Raw genomic sequence first — 25,163 nt, 5'->3', positions numbered from 1 at the left:
GTTATTTAGTGTAATTCTGAGGGATTTAAAGCCTGTGAAACACCCGCTGCTCTATTAAATACATGCACTTGTTGCTGTTTAAATCATTTATTTGGTGCATTTCACCAACTCAGAAGTGTAAAACAGCACATCAGGGACTGTAAGTTTTAATTTCCTTCAGAGCAATTACAATTTATAACATGACGGACCTGTGTGGCTGCTTTATGTGCACAGAATACACCTGAGCCTGAAACACTTTTCAAATATTTGGACGGCAGCACAGAGGGACAGACTGAAGCCTGAAGATGTGGCAGCTCAGAGCACAGAGTCTGAATTCTGTATGCTTCCACCGAGCAGCTATATGGAGGGAAACTCCGGCGTCATCAATAATTCAAACCCATATTAGAGCAGCTGGCTGAGAGGGTTACAACCCGGGTTGAACAGTGTGAGAAGGAGGTGGATTATGTAAGAAGAGCAGAAAAACACAGCAGCTGCCTCCATGTTGAATCCATAAAACCTCCGGCTGCTGCTTCGTAAAAAGAGTTTTTATGATCAACTGTACTTCAATCATAAAAGTCTTCTCTGTGCGATTATTTTCACAGTAATATTTGGGTGGAAGAAACCTGTAAAACCTGAACTCATTGGTTAGAAAAGACTATTTAGGTGGAAGAAATCTTTAAACTTGAACTTTAAATATGTAGAAATAAAGTAAAAGCATAAACGATAAGTATTTTGGACAGAAAGTATTATTTTGGGTGGAATAACTCTTTAAAACTCTAAGTACGTGGATAGAAAATAGTATTTTGCGTGAAAGAAACCTTTAAATCCTGAACTTATTGATTTGAAAAGACTTTTTAGGTGGAAGAAATCTTTAAAACTTTAAATATGTGTAAAGACATTAAAAGCTTGGATAAAAAAAAACCAACTTTTTAGCTGTAAGTATTTGGACAGAAAATAAGTATTTGGACAGAAATTTTGGGTGGAATAACTCTTTAAAACTCTAAGTACTTCAACAGGAAATAGTATTTTGGGTGGAATAAACCTTTAAAACTCTAAGAACTTGGTCAGAAAATAATACTCTGGGTGGAATAAACCTTTAAAACCTGAATTCATTAATTACAAAAGACTATTTAGGTGGAAAACATTTTTAAAACTTTAAATATATGGAAAGAAAGTAAAAGCTGCAGTAAAAAAAAGATTTTTTTAACTATAAGTACTTGGACAGAAAGTATTATTTTGGGTGGAAAAATCTTTTCAACCGTAACTTGTTGGGTAGATAACAGTACTTGAGTTCAAAAATAGTCATAAAACTTTAAAGACGGACAGAAAACAGTATTTTGGTGGAATAATTCTTTAAAACTCTAAGTACTTGGACAGAAAATAATACTTTGATTGGAGTAAACACTTAAAACCTCTAACTCGTTTTTTAGGAAGACCTATCTGGGTGGAATAAACTTCTGTCTATCTATCTATCTATCTATCTATCTATCTATCTATCTATCTAACTATCTATCTATCTATCTATAAAGGTGTTTCACCATGCTGAATGTATCTTCCAACAACTTGCTCCTCTGTTCACTTTTTTGGGGGGCCATGCTGCATTTATTTTTAATCCTATAACTTGATATTCTGTTCTGCTTTTAATATTTAATATAACTTTATTGTCTTTTACGAAGTCATTGCTTCTTTGCACTTATTTCTTTGCTGCCTGACTCCTTCCATGTGCAGCACTTTATGTCGACTCAGGTTGTTTTTAAACGTGTTACACAAATAAATGTGATTTGATTTGATTGATCGTGCATTTTCATTCTCAGTGCCTGTGGAAACACTGCCTGCAGTTCAACCAAAAACTGTGAATTTTTATCACGATTGTTGGTCAGTCATGGCCTCTCTGTTGTGCTGACGGGTGCAGAAGTTATTACTTTTTAAATGAAATCTGGAGCAAATGCTTCATTTTTGGAGAATTTCCACGAGAGAGTCATAATAAAGGGATTTTGGTGAATTATCATGATTTTAAGCTGAGATTTGGCCATTTTTCATAATGCAGCTACAAGTCACACATGATTAGTTCAAGATAGTTTATATGATCCATCCTGCCCTGATAAATGGTGTCATTTTGGTGAGTTTTAAACAAACAAATCCTTCAAACTGGCAGCTTTTGGGGTTCAGAAGGTTAATAACACTTAAGTGATCTGGTTGATTAATTAACTAATTAAGGCTGCTGGATGATCATCAATGAATCATCAACACATTTACTGTGATAATAAATAAATCAGCTGTTCTTTCTGGATGCTACAAAGCAGATAAAGGAGTGAAAGCTGCACCTTGAACTCGTACGACTCCTCGATCACCACCTCCAGCCGGCTGTGCTCCCCCAGGATGGGCTTCCCCATCTCAGCTATCCTCCGAGCCTCCTCCTCCTCGGAGCTCATCTGGCCCTCGGTCCCCTCTGTGGTGGGAGGAAACAGAAAGGAAGCTGAAACTAAAATCATGTCGCAGATATTTCCAGGTTCTCCCTCCATCAATAATAGACCATGAGTCAGCATTTAATGCAAAACCTGCACGACATCACACGTGTGCATTAATACACGGGAATGAAATATGCATCTGTTGCACGAGAAGGAGGCATGAAGTTTAAGAGGAAGCAGAAAAATGACAGAAACACTGCTGAGGTGAAGAAGAAGAGCAGAGAATATTCTGATAGAGCTGCAGACTGATATTGAAGATAAATCTGTAAACAGCATCAGCTCAGTTAAGGAGCCGTAAAGTGTGAAATGAATTCAGAGCATGTCATGAGCGTGTAAAATGAGCCTATTAAAATCCAGGCCTCCGTCTGCGTCAGGCTGGAACACAAAGTGATTTATATCAGATGTAAAGGTATTTAGCCAGTTTGCTGTCTGTGTGTGGATCCATTTCACAGACATTTTGAAGTTACAACCAAAGATTTCACCACATTTCTCAGAACAAAACTGTTTTATTTTTTTTATAAAGTCAATATGTGGTGTAAAACAGGAAGATGAAACTGATTCTCACACCTGTGTTACATGAGTTAGCAGTCAGATTAGCTTAGCACAAACACTGAAAATGGGGACAATAGTTAGCTTAGCTTAGCAGTAAGACCAAAACAAAAGCAAACAGCTAGCATTGCTTAGCTTAAAGATTAAAAACAAACGGAAACAATTAACTTAGCTTCACATGAAATAGAGGAAAATAGTTAAGCACGAAGACTGGAAACAAACAGAAACAGCTTGCTTAGCTTAGCATATCGGAAAACAGGCAGCTTAGCCAAAAAAATAGAAACAGGGGAAATTAGCCTGTTTAGCTTAGCAGAAAGAATGAAAACAAAGAAAAACGGTCAGCTTAGCACAAAGAATGGAAGTGGAAGAAACAGCTAACCTAGCTTGGCATTGAGAATGGAAACAAAGGAAAACAGCTTATTCTAATACAAAGACTTGAAATGGGGTAAAACCGCTAGCTTAGCATTAAGACTGCAAATAGGGGGAAAGAAATAGCTTAACATAACGAATGAAAGCAGGGGGAAAGAGCTGCTTTCATTTAGCGTAAAGAATAGTAGTTAGACTAGCTTAGCATTAAGGATGGAAACAAAGGGAAACAGTTAGCTTAGTTAGCACAACAACCAGCTGGGTTAGCACAAAGAATGGAAACAGGGACAAAAGCAATTTTAACTTAACATGAAAAATGAAAATCAGTGGAAACTTCTAGCTTAGCTTAGCATAAACAATGGAAACAGGAGGAAAGTGCCTGGATAGTGGCCCAGAATTACACAGAACAAAACTCTGATTTATCTTTTGGATTTAAGATGCTTAGTTTCCACTGCAGGACCAGGATTAGTCTAAAGAACTAAAGGGTCTAAAATGGGGTTTTCCTCTTTGGTTCTTATAAAAAATCTCGGTCTACATGAAAAACACAAAGCGCTGCAAAGAGCCAAAAAACCAAAACCCCCCCAGCTATTTAAAACAACGTTAATAACTCAGAAGAGCTACCGGATAAACAGTGTTAACGATGTAGTTGCACTGGGAGAAGCTAACGGATAAAAACACATGTAGATTGCGAAGGGAAAAAAACGTGTTAAATAAGTTACTGTAAGCTTGAAGTCCTTTGAACCCGTAACCAATCAAAACAGATGAATGAAAAGCTTGTTTTTGCCAGACAGCGGCTGAGCGAAAGGCTTTTTCCAGTTTTTCAAAGGTTCCAGATTTCAGAAGCCGTTTTGCTGCAGCTCAGATCCATCAGAGCACAAAGTCAACGGGCTGCTTTCACCTCAAATGTGTGACGTTTAGAGGCAACAGAAGCAGAAAAGATCGAGATAAAGCGCTGCGAGGGCGAGGATCACCGCGGGAACGATGACTTGTGATGACACTTGTTGATCTGGAGGTGATTTCTGGTTCAGATGTGGCAGCGGGGAGTAGATCCCTGCTGAGCTGCTTCTCAGGGGGAAGATGCTGCTCAGAAGAATCACCTGAAAGAGTGTCTGTCAGTCTGTGTGTGTTTATGGCAGCTTGAAATAGTGTCATTGGATTCTACAGGGACTGTGGCCATATGCTGCTTCACCCTCACGGTCTTTTCATGATTACACTCGAGCCACTTGAACCCTTTATATCCCGTCTGTCTGAGCAGAAGGTCCAAGCGGCTGAATCCTCGATGCGTCTCTGAAGCTCTTTGCGCAGCATCACACTGTTATAGCTTCTGTTTGCTATAAAGAAACGCCTTTAGCTGTGATTATAGAGCTCCGTTATCTCTTCAAGATGGTTCATGTAGCTGCTGTTGCTCTGCAGGATGCGGATTAACAACACGTCGATACACACTACCAGTCAAAAGTTTTAGAACGCCCCAATTTTTCCATTTTTTAAAAAAATTCAAGTAGTTCAAGTCCAAAGAAGAGCTTGAGATGGTACAAAGGTAAGTGATGAACTGCCAGAGGGAAAAAAAAGTAAGGTTACCCAAAATTGAAAAATAATGTACATTTCAGAATTATACAAAACGGCTTTTTCAGGGAACAAGAAATGTGTGAACAACTTAAAGCTGTTCTGCAGCAATGGAGGTTGATCAAGCCTTGAAAGTTGGTGCTACCAAATCCTACAGGTGTCCCAGCTTTTCATGATTACTTACAACCCACTCTGCATAAAAGTAGCATTGGAACATACCCTCCAGAGCATTATTTGAACAGTACTGTACTGCAGAAAGTAGTGTGTTGGTATAAAAATGGAGAGGAAAAGGCCATTAACAATAGAAGAGAGACAGACCATCATAAAAATGTAGGTCTTTCCTACAGAGAAATCACAAAGAAAGTCAAGGTGTCAGTGAGTACATTTTGGTTTCTAAATTGATTGTTTTTTAGCTTCATTTGTTTATTTGCTCCATGTTTTAATTTCAGAGTACAATGAGACATTAACAAGCATAATTTCTAATAAAAAACTGGAAAAATTGGGGTGTTCTAAAACTTTTGACTAGTAGTGTAGCTTCGGTGCCAAAGTTTGACCAAACGCCAACTGAAAACGTGGGTAAACAAAAAAAAAGTGTAGAAATAAAGCTAATAATGGCCCCAGATGGGACTGAAATTTAAGTGTTCTGGCTGAAAGTCTGACTTGACACCACCAGCCTGCAAATGTGGCCCTTTGTTCCTCTTTATAAGTACAAAATCGCAGCTCCACCGCCATTAAATGAGGTGATAAAGACTGACTGAGCTACTAAAAGGTGGATGAGTTCCCTGCTGATCCATTACTAATACTTATGTTTTTGTTTTTTTTGTTTTTTTTGTTTTTTTTTTTGATTATGTCTTATCTTTGCTATCTGCATGTAAGTTTTTTCTTTTCTATCTATTGTCTACACTGTCTTGGCTTTTTAACCTTTTAACTTTTCTGTTGTGTGGCCTTGTCCTGTGTCATGTTAACATCTACCTGCCCTGGGACTACAGATGAAAATTAGCCCTCGAGGCTAAATCTGGCATATTTACATGTGGACATTTCTTGACTCATGTTGATTAATATGCACTGTCCCATCTTAAATAAATAAATAAAATAAAATAAGTGTGGAAAAGATCTGCAATGACAGCATTAAATTGGCTGATAACATCCAAAACTAGAGAGCAGGTTCTTTAATCTACCCTGAAAACATCTCTGCAGTCAGAACTAATGTTCAGTACAACCTACAAGAATCAGCAGTGAAAAGCAGTTTTATATCAACAGAACGTAAAGCTGTACCATTATAGAATTAACTTTACAGACTCTTTCTGCTGCTTTCTTTATTGTGTATTAAATTTACAATCTCTGTATAAAAAAAAAAATCAATCACATTCAGTCTCAATGTTTTGTCGCCTCCCACACTGAGAAGGCTCCATAATCTCAGAAAGTGATAAGATATCAAAGCAAAATAAGATGTAGAAGATGAAGCCGCCTCGCCATCAGCCGCTCTGACTCAGAAAGGCCACAAACTCTGTAATAAATCTGCATCAGGGCTCGGTGACGGCGCACAAAACAAGCAACGCCGACTCATTTGTAGGCGTTTATTTCCAAACTGTTGTGCAGCTCTGAGACCAATTCTGCTGTGATCCAGATGTAAACAGACAAATACCCATCGCTCCCTGAAGCAGAGTCTAAAGCGACGCCAGGACGTTAAAATGTGCTGCAGAGAAAACAATGTCCAGGCCGAGCAGAAAACCTGAGCAGCTGCAGGAAAACTGGAGGAAACAGTGGCGTTGTTTCAGATTCACTGCAAACATTTACAGCTAAATTCAGCTGCTTTGAAGGTAAAGAGCTCAAATGAGTTGAAATAGTCTGTTATTAATTACATATGAATGCAGCGTTTAGGTTTTTTTCTATCTCTGATCTTTGAGTTCACTTCCTTCATCATCACCATTCATTTCCTAAAGTATTCACTCCCTTCAGAAGTTATAAAAAGACTCTTTTTATATCAATCAAAGTGAAATCAGATTACTATAAAGTCTTGTCAATTAACTAAAAATATGAAATGTAAAATAACTGATTGAATCAGTATCACCTCCTTCAAGTCAGTATCTAGTAGATGCACCTGAAGCTGCAGTTCCATCATTGATCCTGTTGGTCTTAATCAGTCTGAACATGTGGATGCTGAAATTTACCTCATTCTTCTTTATAAAGCTGCTAAAGCTCTGTCAGGCTACACAAGGATCATGAGTGAACACAACTTTTCAAATCCAGCCCCAGTTGGATTGAGGTCTGGATTCAGACTCGGCCTCCAGAACTTCCACCTTGTTGTCTTTAAACCATTTCTGAGTATCTTTGACGGTTTGTTTTGACTCATCGTCTGGATGGAAAACTAATCTTCTCCAAGTCTCAGTTCTCTTCAGACTGCATCAGGTTCCTCCAGGGATTCTCTAGACTTTGCTGCATTCATTTACCCTCTACCTTTACAAGCCTTCCAGGACCTGCTGCTGAGGAACACTCCTATATAATGATGGTGCCACCACCGTGCTTCATAGTGGGGATGGTTTGTTTGTGATGATGTCCAAACATATCATCTAGTCTGACGGACAAAAAGCTCCGTTCTGGTCTCCTTAGACTAAAGAACCTTCTTCCAGGTGACCTCAGAGTCTCCACGTCTTCTGGTGAACTCTAGTCCAGATATGATCTGAGCTTTTTCCAACAGAGTCTTTGTCTTCACAAAGCTTTGGCTGGTGAAGAACAGACAACAGTTGTTGGATGAACAGTCTCTAACATCTCAGCTGCTGAAACTTGGAACTCCTTCAGAGGAGTCATAGATGTCTTGGTGGCCTCCCTCACTAGTCTCTTTCTTCTCGGTCTCTCAGTTTTTGAGGACGTCCTGCTCTAGTGAGATTTATTCATGTTCCATCTTCCTTCCATTTCTTAATGATGGATTTAACTGGACTCCAAGAGATCTTCAGGAACTTGGAAATATCCTTGTATCATCCTGACTGATGCTTTTCATTTTCTCAGAATATCTTGGAGTGTTCTTTTGTCTTCATGGTGTAGCTCTATCCAAGAGTACTGATCCACCAGTGAGTCTTTATAGTACAATCACTGAGACACATCCAGTGACCTCAGATCCTCTTTATTTCACTAACTGTGGGACTTTTAGGACCAGCTGGCTGCACCTGAGTTCAATTATTGACATTACTTTGAAGAAATCTGTTTTTACTTTGACACAAAAGTCTATTTTCTTGTAAATTCTTGTCAAAATAGCCAAACGAAATTGACAATGATTCAATGTTGAAAAGGTCCAAGGGGGATGAATAATTTCTTAGCTTTATTAACTAAAGTGCAACATAATTTATCACACATTCACCTGTGAACGATCTAACCAGGTGCTGTGGAGGAGATGAGGATTGAACTGCAGACTGAGCTCCTCAACCGTTGCTAATAGAGGTGATGTCCTAAACACCCAAGGGTCAGAATAAATGTAAACTCAGCGAGTTCCCAGGATAATTACAGGCGAGAGAAACCCTGTGATGAGAACAACACGACATCGAACTAAAACCCTGCGTCAACATGTTTTTATTCAACATGTTGTCCACATTAATCGGCTGAGTGCTTCGCAGAAGTGAAGGCAAACACTTTTCATTTTCTATTTCTGTTAGCAGGATCACATCACATCAGCATGCCTCGCTGAGTCAGGATGAATTCATGGTTGTCCTTCGAACTTTGTTAATGTTGCTGGAGAACCTCTTTGTTCCCTAATAACTCCTCTCTGTGCATTTTTATCATTGTTTTATTCAACATAAATGAGTACATCGCAGTGCATAATCACATAAATATCAAAGTTAAGCAGCAGATTATTGGTGCTTTACAAACCAAATCAAGCTGAAATCTCCAGTTTAAAGTTGAAGGAATAGTCAGATGTTCCTACCTTGGTTGAGTAGCAGAGCTGTAAAGAAAACAGCGTGGACAAGAAAAGAAGAGCAGTCAGTAACATTCAGGGCAACAACAACAGGTGCTCATGTAATAGTATGTTTAATATGAAATAAACCTCCACAGTAAAATACAAACTCACAGCTCAAAAAGGCTTTTGTCATAATTTTAACTTTTTTTCACTCAAACAATCACTGAGTCAGTAAATATGTACAATCGCCTGACCTTTGGTTCGAAACAAATCTAAATCTAAAAATTTATAAATCTATGGTTTTTCTTATTCCAATCCAAGTGAACTGAAATGGGCATAAAATGGCTCTAAAAGCTTTAAAGCAATCAGGAAGTTTCTGATTAAAAGGAACAAATAAAATTCTACTTTAGCCAAGTGAACATTTGAAAGACCTTCACACCTGAATACTCAGAGTTTTCACTAATTCAGGAGACTAAAACTGAAAATCATGGATTCCACAAACTAAGATGCAAACATTATTTTCATGAGTTGAGTTGACATAATAATGTTGCATCAACTTGGTGTTATGAAATATTTCAATTAAAAATTTCTGCATTAGTTGATTTAGTTGAGGTAGTTTAATGAAATTAGCTTGATAACTTAATTATTCTTCACCTTGAGGTCAGGATTTCCCATGTCCTACCAACCAAACATAGCATTACAAGACTTACCAACTTGAAAAAAGTGTGTCCATTATTTTGGTAATTTTGTACGTCGATAATAATTAAAGGTTTGTTTGAAAAAGAATGGAAATACCACTGGAAACAAACCCTACCCCTATCCATGGTTGAACACAATTCCATTAGAAGTTGTGAAAGACTGATGCAAACAGATTTTTCTTTGACGCCAAACAATATTTTTTCAGTGTAGTTGTGGTTTAGATGGTTTAAAACAAGTTCTGTCCCGTTCATGATGTCTTGTAAACATGATCAATCAAAAGTTTCCACATGAAAGACGATAAAATAATTTAAAACCCCCCAAAAACCAAAACATGCTGCCTACCTGAGATTCCTCTCTTCAGCCAGCGGGGCTCCTCCAACACAACAAAGAAGTTTTCATGTTTCTCGTATTCTTCATCGTCGATAATCCGGATCTGAAGAGTCTGACTGCAAACAGAGAGACACAAAACCAAGTAAATCATCAGCAGGTAACAAAACCTTTGCCGCAGGTCATCTTGTTATCGACGCCTTGCAAACCCCGAGACCCGTAAACAGCGACGGTACAGATCTGAACTCATGGGGGTCTGTAATCTGAGGAAATCAGAGCAGAAGGAAGCCGGATAAAGAGGATCAACGAGGAAGTAAGAAGGTTGAAGTCAAGGAGGAGGACAAACAGAATGATTCCAATAGAAAGTAAACAGTAAAAGTCAGAGAAACTGACTTGATGAAGGGTGCTAATGCAGTTTTGTTGGAGCAAATCATTTTAAGAGTCCCCATAACTGTCTAAAACATCTGCCCACAGAGTATATACACAGGATTTTTACTGGATATTCATGCAGATGCAGGAATAAAACTGTGAGGAAGAGATTAACTATGAAAGGAATGAAGTCATGCAAGAACATGTGAGAGGTTTGAGAGATGAAGGCTTTTTATCAGACAAGAAGAAGTGAAGGCAAAGTGATGGAGACGAGACTCGTTGGCATCTCCGAGGACTGAAACGTCACCACAGGAAGCAGCTCAATGAAGCCGAAGGAAAATCTGCTCCGACAGCAGACAGACCGACAGAGATGGATGGAAATGAAAGGTGGAAGTGAAGGTGAGCAGAGGAGGAAACAAGGAAAGGGATAAAGTGGTTAAAGAAAAAAGGAGGAAATCCAGAGTGAAGGGAAGGAGTCTATCAAAAGACAGAACAAAGGAAGGGAAAGGTGTAGAAGTTAAAGAGAAAGAGCCCATAAAAAGAGGTAAAAACTGTAAGAGGAGACCCACAGTGAAGGAAAACTGAAAACCAGTCAAGTGAAACATTTAAGGAATAAGTAGAAAATTGACAGAAGTTGGAAAACAAGCAGATGGACAGATGCAATCAACAGTCGGTCACCCTGAGAGAGGAGCAACTTGGCGTGAAAATGAGAGAAATGATGGAGGGAGACGACTGGATGAGCAGCAAGAACAACAAGAAAACAGCAGAATTTAACACTGATGAAGCTGCTGATGGATGAAAACCTCAGAAACGACATTAAAACCACTGAAACAGTCAAACATTCTGCTGAGAAAACCTGGGTTCTGGTAATCATGTGACATTTACACTGTAAAATAATGTCCTTTTTAAACAGTGTGTAACTGTAATTTAACAATTTACTCATATTTCACAGATTTTTCTTGATTTTTAGTCAAATTATAAATAAAGACCTCTAATATCGCAGCTAAAATGTTTTAATTTACTAGCTAAAAATAAAAAAATGGCAAAACTGTCAATAAAATCTATATTTTTAATAAATTGTGCTGTGCTTTTTCACAACAACTGATTGGATTTTAGTGATTTAAAAATATATATTTAAATCTCAAAAAAAATTCCAGATATCTGTTGTTATTTGAAAAGAAAACTATATTTATGAAACATTGAAAATGGTAAATAGTTATTAGTTTTAACTGATTTTTCTAATTTTGTTAAATTAGAGATAACAGTGAGTAAAATCACAAAAAAAGTATTAATTTACATGTTGCATATAAAACAAATGAGAAAAACAGGTACAAACATCAAAAATCTGCATTTTTAGTAACTGGTTCTTTGTAGCATTTGACTGCAAACCTAAACTGTTTTGGATTTAAATCAGAAAAAAACTCTGAAATTAGCTATTTAGACCATAAACTCATTAGGAAATTGTTTACTGAGGTAACAAATGAAAAACAGGCTCATTTTCTCATAGACTTCTGTACAATCTAAAGTTTGAGGAGTCGCCCCCTGCTGGTTGTTGGACAGAATGCAGGTTTAAGTTACTCCAGCATTGACTTCGCTGTAAGTCAGCATCTATATTTAGTCATCAAACATCTGCAAAACAAATCCTCAATAATATAACAACTGGTTAACGAAGAGGTAGCCCTAAAATCTACTCTATTTTATTGTCTATTTTCCCCTAAACAGGAACATAATTCACTAAATGAACACCGTGTTGTTCTGAAGGAGTCTTGAAACTATCAACTGAGACCAGAAACTCATGAAGAAGTTTACCAAAGTAATAGATGAAGTGGAAGTAGAGTAATTTTCTCATTGACTTCAATACAATCAGGTGTCTTTCTTTCAGTGGCCCCCTGCTGGCTGTTTGAGATATTGCAGGTTCAAGTCACTTTACAGACACAAAGACAATCTGTGATTTGCCATCAATAATTGCAATGTTCTAGTCATTTCTCAAACATATTACAAAGTCAAATAATTTGACGCAAACTTTAAAGTGGATCATTTTTGTAGTCTTGCATTTTAATTTGGGCCGTTAAGAGCACGTTTTACTGATGCAAGGAGTCCTCTAAGATGGAATAAATGCAAGAATCCACACAGCAGCTGTTTGTGATCACTGCAAAGACCCAGCAGTGCCTCTACAGAGCTGCTCTGAGTTGACAAAAAGAGTCTGGAACTGCAGTCACAGCGATTTTCCCATTTAAAGTCTGATCTTGTCAGTGCGACTGGATGTAGCCACACTGGAGGTGAAGGAGGCCGACAGAAGAAGCTCGTAGCTGCAGATGAGGTGAGAAAGACGACAGCATTGTCGGTCCGGCAGCAGCCAGGTGACACGTTCAGATCTGACTGAGCTGCTGTTAACCAGAAGAGGAACTAACTGGAATAAATTCCTCCTCAGACACAGGAGCTGCTGCAGACACAGTGAAAAATCTCTAAGTTTTCTGTCCAGCCAGCCATCAGCAGCTCTGTCTCACCTGGTCCAGGTTTCTGTCAGTCAGCGAACAGCAACAGTCTGTTTGGGTTTGTTAGTAGAAAAGCCTCCGGAGCACAAACACGCATTTAGAGATGTTGACAAATAATCACATCGTAGATTCCATCTCAACAAATAAAATCAATCAAACTCTCACAGAACAACTCAGCCTGACAGGTTTAATTTGGGCATTAATAACATTAATTAATGATATGATCTGTCATTGTTTACAAGTGGCTGCTAATCAGAGCAAAATGCTGCACTGTATTATGAGATTTTGTGCCAAGGAACGTGGCGGAGTTATGTGATGATCGGCGTACATTTGTCTGTCTGTCTGTCTGTCTGTCTGTCTGTCTGTCTGTCTGTCTGTCTGTCTGTGTCTGTCTGTGTCTGTCTGTGTCTGTCTGTCTGTCTGTCTGTGTCTGTCTGTGTCTGTCTGTGTCTGTCTGTGTCTGTCTGTGTCTGTCTGTGTCTGTCTGTCTGTCTGTCTGTCTGTGTCTGTCTGTGTCTGTCTGTTAGCAACATGACTCAAAAACGGACCAACAGATTTGAATGAAATTTTCAGGGAAGGTCAGAAATGACACAAGGACCACGTGATTAGTTTTTGGCAGGGATGTGGCTTAAAGTCTGGATCCATGGATTTGTTAAAGATTTCTGTATCATTGCCAGATAGCGGCACGGCGTCACTGTAACTATGACAACAAGTGAACACTACATCAGCTGCCTGCAGATGATCACATGATTGTGATCCTACTACAAATCCAGGGCTGAGGACTTATCAGGACTTATCCATTAGAAATGATCCAAGGAACAGTTGATTAAATTGTGGGGGTGTTTCCGAGTCCCATCAATTCCCGCCGCCTGCTACATATTTAGGTCACGTGATTCGGTATCCGTACATAACGTACACATTCATAACACACGAATGTGCTCAGTGCAAGGTCATTTTGTTTGTGGGTACATCTATATTACAAGGACACATTCTATGCTGCCGTTATTTCTGATTATCAATAACTAATAAACAAATGCTTCATTTCTAAAAAAAAAAATGCTGTATTTCTTCCATTGCCACATGGGGGAATGAACAGCCTTGGAGGAGTTTTATTGGATATTTAAGAAAATTGGTGCATATTTAATGCCATATTTGCGAATTTATATAACAAATATTTGTCTAAATGTGAGTTTGTTAAAAAAGTAGTTTCCAATGAAAAAGATATAAGGGATTTTACACAAAATAGTCTTCTCAAAATTAGTTTTTGTGGCAGAAATCTGCACTTCATGAGCATTTAGAGACACCAGACTTCTGAGTTTTATTCTTCCTCCATTCTGAAGTTTTTTTACAGAGAGGTTTGTTCATTTTGTCCATTCAGAGTCTGAATTATACAACATTTTGTCTCTAACATCATGGCAAAAATGGGACCTTTAGCAAACTAAGAACATACTAGCTGGAGTGGGACGCGTAAACCTTTAGAAAATGGAGATAAAGCTTCAAAAAAATGTTATGAAGAGTCAAATTTGAACCCAAACTATGATATTGTCCTAAAACTGACCAAACAATGAGTGAAAATGAAACTCAGTCTGCTGAATAAAACTGGACTTATGTTTCCATCTTAAACACATTTTTTCAAACTGGAAGGATCTCCTACTATATTACAATTTTACCTTCCAGTGAGAAAATATTTTTTAAAATAAAATTATGTTTTGAGGCTGTTGGGAGATTGTCTCTTTGCTCTTCTCTTGTCAATCAAAAGTTGCTCCTCCATTGCTATTTTCAAGGAAAACCTCAAGACATACACATTTTAACTGGCTTTTTGCTGCTCTTATCGGTCTTAATAGTTCATATTCATTGTGGCACAAATCTGCACTTCATTAGCACTTAGAGACACCAGACTTTTGAGTTTTATTCTTCTTCCATTGTGAAGGATTTTACAGAGGGGTTTGTTCATACTGGCCATTCAGAGTCTGAATTACACAACATTTTGTCGCTAAAAACATGGCAAAAATGGGATCTTTTGTGGCTGTTGATAGAATTTTCTCATTAATGGAGTGACAAATCAGAAACTCTAGTATGTTGACAAAATGAAACAAGGAAGATTTGAAGCTGGTTTTATCCAATGTTTGGATTTAAGCTGTAGAGATGTTTGCAATTCTACAAAAAAAATGGATATTTGACTACAATTTTCAGAAAACAACTGCCTTAATGTAAGTAATCAACTGAGGAAGTTTAAGGGGATATTAATTTCAGCTGATTAAAATACCCAGATCACGATGTCTACGTGGAGCTCCGGTCACTCCAACTCTCCAAAACTCAAACATAAACGTCAAACTCAGAGGATTCAACATGAGCCAGCAGAGCCTCAACTCCATGAATAATGGATGGATTGTTGTAGAGACAGCGAGAGGTGGAAGACAGAACCGAAGGAGGTGAAAAGACGAGAGAGGAGGTGAGAATAAATAAGAGGAAGGTGAAGAGGATGAAGATGAGGACTAAAGGATCATGAGAAAAACCGGGAGCAGCACCAAGGAGGAGGAAAACACTTCTTTTTGCACCTTCTTTTTACTTTAATAAACAAACTTTACATGATTATAAAGACAATCGTGTATTTTCTAATCAGTGCGGAACATTTTTAAGCCTTTAATATCTTTATTTCATCCACCTGAGAGGGATTATTCAATATTCAGACACTGTAATTTCCCCTCTGGGTGTCAACATGCAGAGCAGCGACGTCTGAAACTGACAGATTGTTTATTTTCCAACAGTTCGGCTGATTAACTGCAGCAGGAGGCCAGAGAGCTGCAAAATATTCAGCATTTTAAATGAACAGGTTGACTGAACACGATGCTAAATTAGTGGGATAAAAATCTGCTGTCTATAGTTTCTACATATTCTATTTACTCTGTGATACTTGACCGTAAAATCTCCTTTCGTGCAATAAAAATACTCTCATCTGTGAGCAAGAAAGTAACTGGATTAAAGTTCCAGAGGGCAGATGATTAAAGCTGCATTAATGGATGTTTTTGAGCTCAGTAGGAGGTAAAGTAATCCTCGCAACACTTTTAACTTGATAAAAAATCTTATTTTAAGTGTGCTAGCAAACAGTTTCCAATCAACACATCCAGTAAACACATCAGCATTCAGTGGAATCCTATTTGTTCTACTTCAACCACAGATAAAATCTATTTCTTCATTTCTTCTCAATGTTTCACTTTATTCGCCAGAAAGTCTGAAGCTTTGTGTGTTGGTTCAGACCAAAATTACCAAAATACTGGGTTAAAAGAGGCAAAAAAGTAGATCTAATTAAGTGAACATTCTTATAAATCAAGCAGCGATTTTTATTAATAATTGCCAAAAACTGCAGTTCCTCAAATGTCCACTGGAGGCTCCAAAACCGAGTCAATCCCGATAGATATCCATGTTAAAATGTCCGACTTTACAGCAGAAATAAAACATGTTTACAGCCTGGGACAGAAACTGTTTTGGTCACTGTAGACAAAACTGTACAAGAAGTGATTTTTTAAATGTATATTATAACCTATTTAAATTGTATTACGGTTAACACCAAACTAAACACTAAACATATAACTTTTAAGGATGACACAACACTGAAATAGAATATGTACTTAAAACAAGACTAGAATAGAAAAGTAAAAACTAATGCTGGCAATTATTCTGAGGTAATGAGTAATATTTGGGAATTCAGTTAATTTAGGCAAAACTGACAGAATTGGAACGTTTTTGTGGTTCTGAGTAATAGATCCATAGAAGATGCAGTCGCCGTTGCATTCCACACAACCCTGTCCCACCTGGATCATCCCAACACATATGTTAGGATGCTTTGCATTGATTTCAGTTCCACCTTTAATACAGTCAGCCCTCAAAAATTGGCTCTGAAACTCCACAACCTGGGACTGTCTACGCTGCTGTGCTCCTGGATCCTGGATTTTCTGTCCAACAGGCCTCAAGTGGTCAGAATCGGCAGCTAGCAATCATCCACACTGGTCCTGAACATGGGTTGTGTGCTCAGTCCAGTCCTCTTTACTCTGTTCACACATGACTGTAAACACCATCATGAAGTTTGCAGATGAAACGACTGTGGTGGGTCTTATATCAGACAATGATGAGGCCCACTACAGGGAGGAGATCCAGCACCTCAACACCAGTGGTGTTCAGACAGCAACCTGGTCCGGAACACCAGGAAAACCGAGGAGGTCATTGTGGACTACAGGAGATCCAGGAAGACAGCCCATGCTCTTCTCCTCATACACGGAGAGGACGCAGAGCAAGTTGATAAAATCAAGTTCACCACTGACCTCACATGGACCCTGAACGCCTCTCACCTGGTGAAGAAAGCCCAGCAAAGACTGTATCTCCTCAGGAGGCTCTGACAGGCTGGACTCCATTCTCTGCTGCTGACAAACTTCTACAGAACCTCCATAGAGAGCATTCTCTGCCTCAGAATGGTTGTCTGGTATGGCAGCTGGACAGTGCAGGACAGGAAGGACTCGGCCAGGGTGGTAAAGACAGCTCAGGGGACTGTGGGACGCCCTCTGCCAAACCTGGACTCAGTCTATGCTGGTCACCTCCAGAGAACGGCTGGCAGCATTGCTGCAGATTCAACCCACCCTGGTAAGAAACTGTTTGTGCCTTCAGCTCTATAAGAAGTCGACCCACCAGATTGAGGGACAGCTTCTTCCCCAGAGCTGTAAACTCTGTACAACCTCACACACTTCAAAAGCTTGAGACGACATGGAACTGAAACCACCTTCCACTGCTGCACTTTAATCAGTCTGTTGTATATATTTTCTTACTTTTAATGTAATTTTACTATTTTTTAATGCACTGTACGTTTTACTGTCCATGTCTTTTAATTTTAACTTTAAGCCGGTACAACCAAAAAAAAAAAAAAAAAGTTCGTCATGTGACTGGTGAAAACTAATTGCATAAAGACAATAAATATTCTTGATTCTTATTTAAGGTGTTCTGCGCTTTTAGTTTTCTCAGCAGCGTAACTTCAAGCTCACAGCTGCCATTAGTGGTTCACTGGAGAGAACTTTAAACCTGGTGAAGTCAAAATATAACTTGGGAGTCGAAGCCTGAACAGAATTTATTGAAGATTCTTTAAGCAGCGTCTCCTTTAAATCACCTGTGACTGAACTTCGACCCAGCAGCAGAAACTGGAACTTGCACAGAGGTTTTCAGAGACGAGACAGAGTGAGTAATCATTGAACATGTCAGGAGGAACCTGCTGGGTGTGACTCACGTGGTCTGGTCGTTGGTGAACTCCAGCTCCCCACTGGCGTCCTCGTAGTCGTCCCCGGCCTTGGCGGTGCCGGACTCGGTGTGGTACGGCAGGGTGACGGTGCCGCGGGCGCCCGAGTTCCGAACCACCGTCACCTCCATGGTGCCCACGCTCTCGCTCACCCTCACCATCCGCTCGCTGAACGTGAAGATGCCGGCGTGGTCGTCGTCCAGGATGGTCACCGTGGCGACCAGCGGCTCCATCAGGCGGGCTTTAGGCGTGGCGCCGACCTCGTCGCTCTCGAACATCCCCTCAGCGTCGCCGACACGGAGGTTCAGGAGGCGGACGAAGAAATGCTCGTCCTCCTCAAATATGTCATCATCGATGATGCCCACCTGGAGATGGAGACAATATTTTAATAATAATAATGCTAATAGTAAAAATACTGCTAATAATAATAGCAAAAATACTGATAATAATAAATAATACTAATGATAATAACAGTAACATTTATAATAGTGAAATTTACAATAGTGATAATAACAATAAATAGTAAAAATGATAGTATTAATAACAGTAATAAAATAATAACAATACTACTACTAATAATAACAATGATAATAGTCAAAAGAATAATAGTAGTAGTAGTCGTAGTAATAATAACAACAGGCAAAATGATAATTTTAATAATAACTGTATTTTTAAAAAGAAGATAAAATAGTGGAGCCAGTAACTTCCAGTAAAAATGATTCTGATTGGTGCTTCCTCAGTAATCTTACAAAGACTAAATATTGCAGTTAAGACAATGTAGTGATATTTAAGGTGCGACGATATCTGAGTAATGGGATTAAAACTCATAAAAATCATATAAAATACTACTTTACCTACTATAGTACATATCAACGCTGAGAGCTTACAGTGTTATTGATTATGGAGAATAACCCGACTGATGTCATAATATAGCGAGGCACTGATGAGTGTAAATAAGGCAGCTAAAAACTTACAGTTTATTATTTTTGGATTATGTAGTTACATTTTTTTCTCTCTAGTCTTGATTGATCAGAAGTTTAAACAGAGTAACAGAGATAGAGTAGATTACATTACAAATCGACTATGAATATGTTTAAAATCATTTATTTTATTGCTTTTCTGTTGCTCCTCAGCAAATTAATCACACATTAGATGGACTGGGACTCATAAACCTTTAGAAAATGGAGATAAAGCTTCGAACATGTTATAAAAGAGTCAAATTTGAACCCAAACTATGATATTTTCCTAAATCTGACCAAACAATGAGTGAAAATGAAACTTAAGTTGAAGAATGATGATCTCACACTGGACATGAAAGTCAATCTGCTGAATAAAAGTCCTGTTGTTGACTTATGTCTCCGTCTTAAACAGACTTTTTCAAACTGGAAGCATCTCCTACTACATTATAATTTTACCTTCCAGTGAGAAAATACGTTTTAAAATAAAATTATGTTTCCAGGCTGTTGGGAGATTGTCTCTTTGCTCTTCTTTTTTCAAGTAAAACCTCAAGACGAAGATGTTTTAACTTCCTTTTTGCTGCTCTTGTTGGTCTTAAAAGTTCATATTTATTGTTATTTTAGAAACTGGTCTTACAGGTTGCTCTCCTGTGCTGCCTGCTTTGGTATCTTACTGTATTTTATTTAGGTTTATTACTGTTTTGTGTGTAATATTGTTGAGTCCCATCAATTAGCATGTTAGCTCAGGTTGGTTTAAACATGATGTATAAATACATTTATGATTTGTTTGCAGTTTAGTTTTAGTTTTTGGGAGACTGGGTTGAAAATAGAAGTGAACTAATGTGTTTTACCTCCACAGAGATCAGCTGTGTTATGCATCAGACCTCAGATATCTGGTTAGACAGCACTTTTCTACCTAAGCGGCACTCAAATTGCTTCATAATTTACATTTAAACACGCACACACACTCGATAATGCATTATAATGGACTGTGTGTGGCTCCTGAACTCTTGCTGTGTTTTGGTAAAACATCTGTCACATCTCAGAGAAGGTTTCTTGGCTGATGTTGAAGAGCGGAAACCACCACATCTGGACACAACAGCTGCAGCTGAGCTCACAACTGGCGGCTACAAAGTGATGGAGCTTCCTAACGAGAACTGAGCTAAAAAGATCCCAAAAAGCGTCACGTCATCATTGATTTCTGTCGAATCTGCAGAAGTGCTGAGTACATGTGTTGTTTCAGAAACATCTGCTGTTAAGAGTCTAATCCAATCAGAAGTAAAGGCTTCCAGGACAAACAAATTAAAAAATAAAATTAAAAAATCAGTCAAAACAGGGAAATCTGGCAAAGAAATATGTTAAAAGAGTATTGTAATGTTCTAAAACTCTAAAAAAAAAAACTCTGAAAATAACAGCAAATGCCTGTAAAAATTATGTTTTTAGCTGATTTAAATACAGACACACACCAATTACCATTTCTAAAAATACAGCTTTTAATGTGAATATTATATACAATAATAGTCTGCTTTTTGTTTTAACAAAACAGAGAAAATCTGTAAAATATGTTTATTTATATATATATATATATATATATATATATATATATATATATATATATATATATATATATATATATATATATATATATATATATATATATCAGTGTTTCCTCTAGGATTTTTTCCTGCAGCGGCAGCAGGCTCCCTGCTCCACTCTGCCCCCCACTGGCCCCACTGTGAAACATGGAGGAGGTTCTGTTATGTTCTGGGGCTGCTTTGCTGCATCTGGTACAGGGTGTCTGGAATCTGTGCAGGTACAATGAAATCTCATGACTATCAAGGTATTCTAGAGAGAAATGTGCTGCCCAGTGTCAGAAAGCTTGGTCTCAGTCGCAGGTCATGGGTCTTGCAACAGGATAATGACCCAAAACACAGCTAAAAACAGAAGTCTCATTGACAGTTACAGAAATGGTTTGATTGCAGTGATTGCCTCAAAAGGTTGTGAAACAAAATATTAAGGGTACCATCATTTTTGTCCAGGCCTGTTTCATGAGTTTATTTTTTAAAATAATTCTGTTAAACCACAGTTCAAAAGCAATGTCTGATTTTCATTGGTTAATTTTCATAGAATTTTTATTTATTATTACTTTTGTCAGATTCAAGTTATTTTTGTGACCATTGTGGGTTTTTCTTTCATTAACTGAGGGGCACCAACAATTTTGTCCACATGTGTATATTTAATTAAATTTGTAAAATGACAGTAAAAATATTATTTACCATTTTTTAAATATATATACATAATCTTTTTTTTAACTTAATGACAAAAAATGTTTTAAAAAAATGTATATTTTAAATACAGTCACACATTGTTGCAAAATAGATTTTTAATATGGCTAGTATTTATTTATTAACATTTTTTCATTTATTATGTGTATATTGTGTTATATGTAATTTAACAAAAATGTAAAAATCTGTAATATATATGTATATAATTATACATAATCGTTTTTAACATTTTTTATTAAAATTTTTAGAGACATTTTTAGATTTAAATAAAAATATTTAAATATATTTAAATAAAATTACATTATATTTGACAAAACAATAAAAATCTGTGCAATTACAGTTAAGAATTATTTAGCTTTTTTCACATCTTAATATATATAATTTTTCTTTCATAAAATGACAAATATCTGTAAAACAATTATATTTTTACTGATTTGAATACAGTAAAAAAAAAAAAATGCTGTAATTACTACAGTCCAACACTATAAAAGAATGATTTAGTATTTGTAAAAATACAAACTTTTAACATGGACATTATTCACAGTTTTGTCCTCCTTTTTAGGGCTACCATGTAAATTAATACTTATTTTTCTGTAATTTTACTAGTTACTATTTGTGGCTTAACAAAACAGGGAAAATATGTGGAATAACAGCAAATTGTTAAAAAAAATGCACTTAAAAATGTTAAAAAGGCTCTCTTTTTTGTTTTTACAGTGTAGTAAGCTGTTTTGTTGTGTTATGTTCTCATATCCTATTTATTTGTTAGATATCTGATAGATGAGACAGAATAAAAGCAATAAATGAGGATGTTCCTGGGTTACATTCAGTGTCAGTCGTGTGTAATTATTCGTTTATAATCATTCACTAACATTATTTATTGCACGGAATCCTTCAAGTCTGGAAACAGGTCTAGAAGTGGAGGTATAATTCATAGAAAATGAAAATAGATTGTTTTCTAGCTGCTGCATGAAAAAAAATCTAATTATTATGCAAACGGCAGCATGTTGTGAATTTCAAGTGAACTGAGATCAGCTCTGTTCTGTTGGTGAGTCAATAAAAACGTCCCTGAACAAACAGCTCCTGCAGTTGGTTCTGTGAGACTGCTGCCATCCCATAATACCTCCGCACATTAAACGATAGGTCGGAGCTCCCACACCAGATCACTTCTCCGTTATAATCCACTGAGTCCGGCTGTGTGTTCAGACATGTCCTGGATGGAAAATGAAATAAACTGCTTTTAAACCAGCAGCTGATTCACATCTGGAGCAAAAAGATCGTTGAGCTGCAGTCGTGTTCAAACCGACCCAAGAAATCTGAATATTCACCAACTTTTAGCTCTGGTTTTGGACTCCTGAGGGGAATATTTGGCTCTTGAGCTGTTAAATGCTGCAGCAGATGTTCTCTAACTGCGTTTGGTGCTGAGCAGGTCGAGGACTTTTTAGAAGAAACCAGAGTTCTGAATGACTATTTTTTTATTCTGAAGCCTTGAGTTGGGAATTTAGACCCAGACAATTTCATGTTTTTCCATGAACATAGCTGCACAAGGGTTTTCTAATCATCAATGAACCTTTCAACACCATTAGCTAACACAATGTAGCATTAGAACACAGGAGTGATGGTTGCTGGAAATGTTCCTCTGTACCCCTATGGAGATATTCCATTAAAAATCAGCTGTTTCCAGCTAGAATAGTCATTTACCACATTAACAATGTCTACACTGGATTTATCATTCATTTAATGTTATCTTCATTGAAAAAAATGCATTTCTTTCAAAAATAAGGCCATTTAAGTGATTCCAAACTGTTGAATGACACTGTAAATCCTAGATGTGCACGTGTTGGCATTGATGAAAGTTCTGCTAAAGTTGGTGTTTTTAGCTAGATATAAGCGACATTTCATGCTGCACTTGTAGATCTTGCTTGTTTTATCTTTATGTTGTAGCTTAGGAACCATTCCAACATTTAAAGTCTACGTCTAAGTCTAAATGGAGTTTCCATTAGCATAGCCTGGCTAGTTTTTAGCACTGAAGCTACTGAAGCAACTGAAGACTAAAGCGTTTACAAATGTATGCTGTACAGTTAAGGATAGATTTTTAAGATTTTATTATTTCTAAAGCCCTCTTCTAGCTACATTCACAACCTTTTAGCACCAGTACACAATTTGAGGTATTTTGTCTACCTTGGGGGCCCAACTGAAAACTAAAATTGTTTACAGAAATGGCCAGAGTCAGTGACGTCCTATAAATCTGACTTCAAAACATATTTCTATTGAAGAGACTTTCTGATTTTATTTGAATTACAATTTCCCATTTTCCTTGTTTTTTTTTAAAAACAGTGCATGTTTTAATTTGTCTTTTAAATTCTGATGATTTTAAGACTTGTCTGTTTTATTTCGCTGCCTTGTGAAGCACTTTAGAAGTAATTTTGATGTTGAAAAGTAAGTTAATAAATGTGACCATCCTTTACTCAATGAACCTCATTCTGGCTGAGAACTTGGGGACACTTAGTTACACTTTCGTAACTAACTTATCAATCATAATTTAGCAACATCTTACAATATAATTTGCTTTATCGTCTATTTCCTTATAAATGGGACCACAACTTACGAAATGAACATCATGCTGCATGGAAGGAGACTGGAAACTAGAGATTGAGACCAAAAACTCATTAGGAAAATGTTCACTGAGGCAGTAAATCAAGTGAGAAGTTGGATCATTTTCTCATAGACTTCTATAGAATATAACCAGAGGAGTCGCCTCCTGCTGGCTGTTAGAGAGACTGCAGGTTCAAGGCCATACTTATTTCTTAAGACAGACTGTGTTGGTAGCCAAAACATCTGCAGAATATAATAAACAACTTCCAGAACAAATTTGCTGTTTACTGTGAATAGAAGTGACAATGACTCACTAAGTGATGAAAGTAAACCACAGTGGCTGTTTGATCCACTGGAGTGAAATAACAGACGATAATTACTGTGCATCGTCTCTAACAGGGAGCAGCGTTTTCATAATTGACTGTCTTGTCTGTTAGTGATGAAGCCAATCTGCCTGCTCAGGATGCAGCTTGGCTCTGCAGTCGATGTGGAGTTTCATTTTCATTTCATGCACAACGCTGCAGGGGAGCCTTCTGTGGTTTATTAGGAGTCATTAAAGGGACTCAGCTGGAACTGTTTGGTCACACTCAACTTATTTATTTGCTAAACAAATAATGCCGATACAAGAGTCAGCCTAAAAACTTTCCTGTGTAAAGTATTACTGTTTATATCAATAGAATTAAATTATAAAATGAGCAACAATCTGTAAACATTTATTTAAAAAGAATGGCTGAAAACTAAAGAGGATGATTTGTGTTTTAATTTCCTTTGAACTGTCCTTTATTCCTTTCAATAATGTTTTTCTAGTGCCTTTGAAACAGGGAAATCTGAAAAATGACGACTAAAAATGATTTACCGTTTATTCATTCTTAATATACACAATCTGTCATCTAAATGTCAAAAAAAATCTGTAAAATGATATTTTTACATTTAATTAAATATAGTCACACTGTTACAGGACGTGTTACCATTGATAAAATACACACTTAATTTTTAATGTGGATATTACTCACAGTTTTGGGTATTTTTACCACAATCAACATATTAAACAATATTTTTTCTCTGTAATTTTATAAAAAAACAAATTTACTGCAGCCAGCAACTGACTCCTGCTGGTCATACTACAACTCTTGAGCTTGATATTAAGCATTTTTTTCATAATTTTAATGATTTTTTTATAGTAAAAAAAAAAATATCACTAACTGTTATGCATTGTAGTGTCACCAAATTTACTGCAGCCATAAACTCTCTCCTCCTTGTCAGAGTACAACTCTTGGTTTGACATATTTTTTATAATTAATAATAAACTATTAGTAATACAATTCAATAACTTCCCTCTTATGTACTG

At 37.2% G+C, this 25,163-nt stretch overlaps 1 protein-coding gene across 1 annotated transcript in view; it reads right to left on the bottom strand.

Annotated features, from left to right (window-relative positions):
* Window positions 1–25,163, bottom strand: part of slc8a2b (solute carrier family 8 member 2b) — a 127,992-nt gene that overhangs the window by 11,147 nt on the left and 91,682 nt on the right. The window contains 4 exon segments of the mRNA XM_035943945.2: window positions 2,304–2,428; window positions 8,842–8,859; window positions 9,856–9,959; window positions 17,974–18,347. Coding sequence (XP_035799838.2) covers window positions 2,304–2,428; window positions 8,842–8,859; window positions 9,856–9,959; window positions 17,974–18,347 — 621 coding nt within the window.

Source organism: Amphiprion ocellaris, chromosome 7, assembly GCF_022539595.1.
Source record: "Amphiprion ocellaris isolate individual 3 ecotype Okinawa chromosome 7, ASM2253959v1, whole genome shotgun sequence".
Classification (NCBI taxonomy): domain Eukaryota; kingdom Metazoa; phylum Chordata; class Actinopteri; family Pomacentridae; genus Amphiprion; species Amphiprion ocellaris.
The sequence above is the reverse complement of the archived record's forward strand: the minus strand, read 5'-3'. Positions and strand labels throughout refer to the sequence as shown.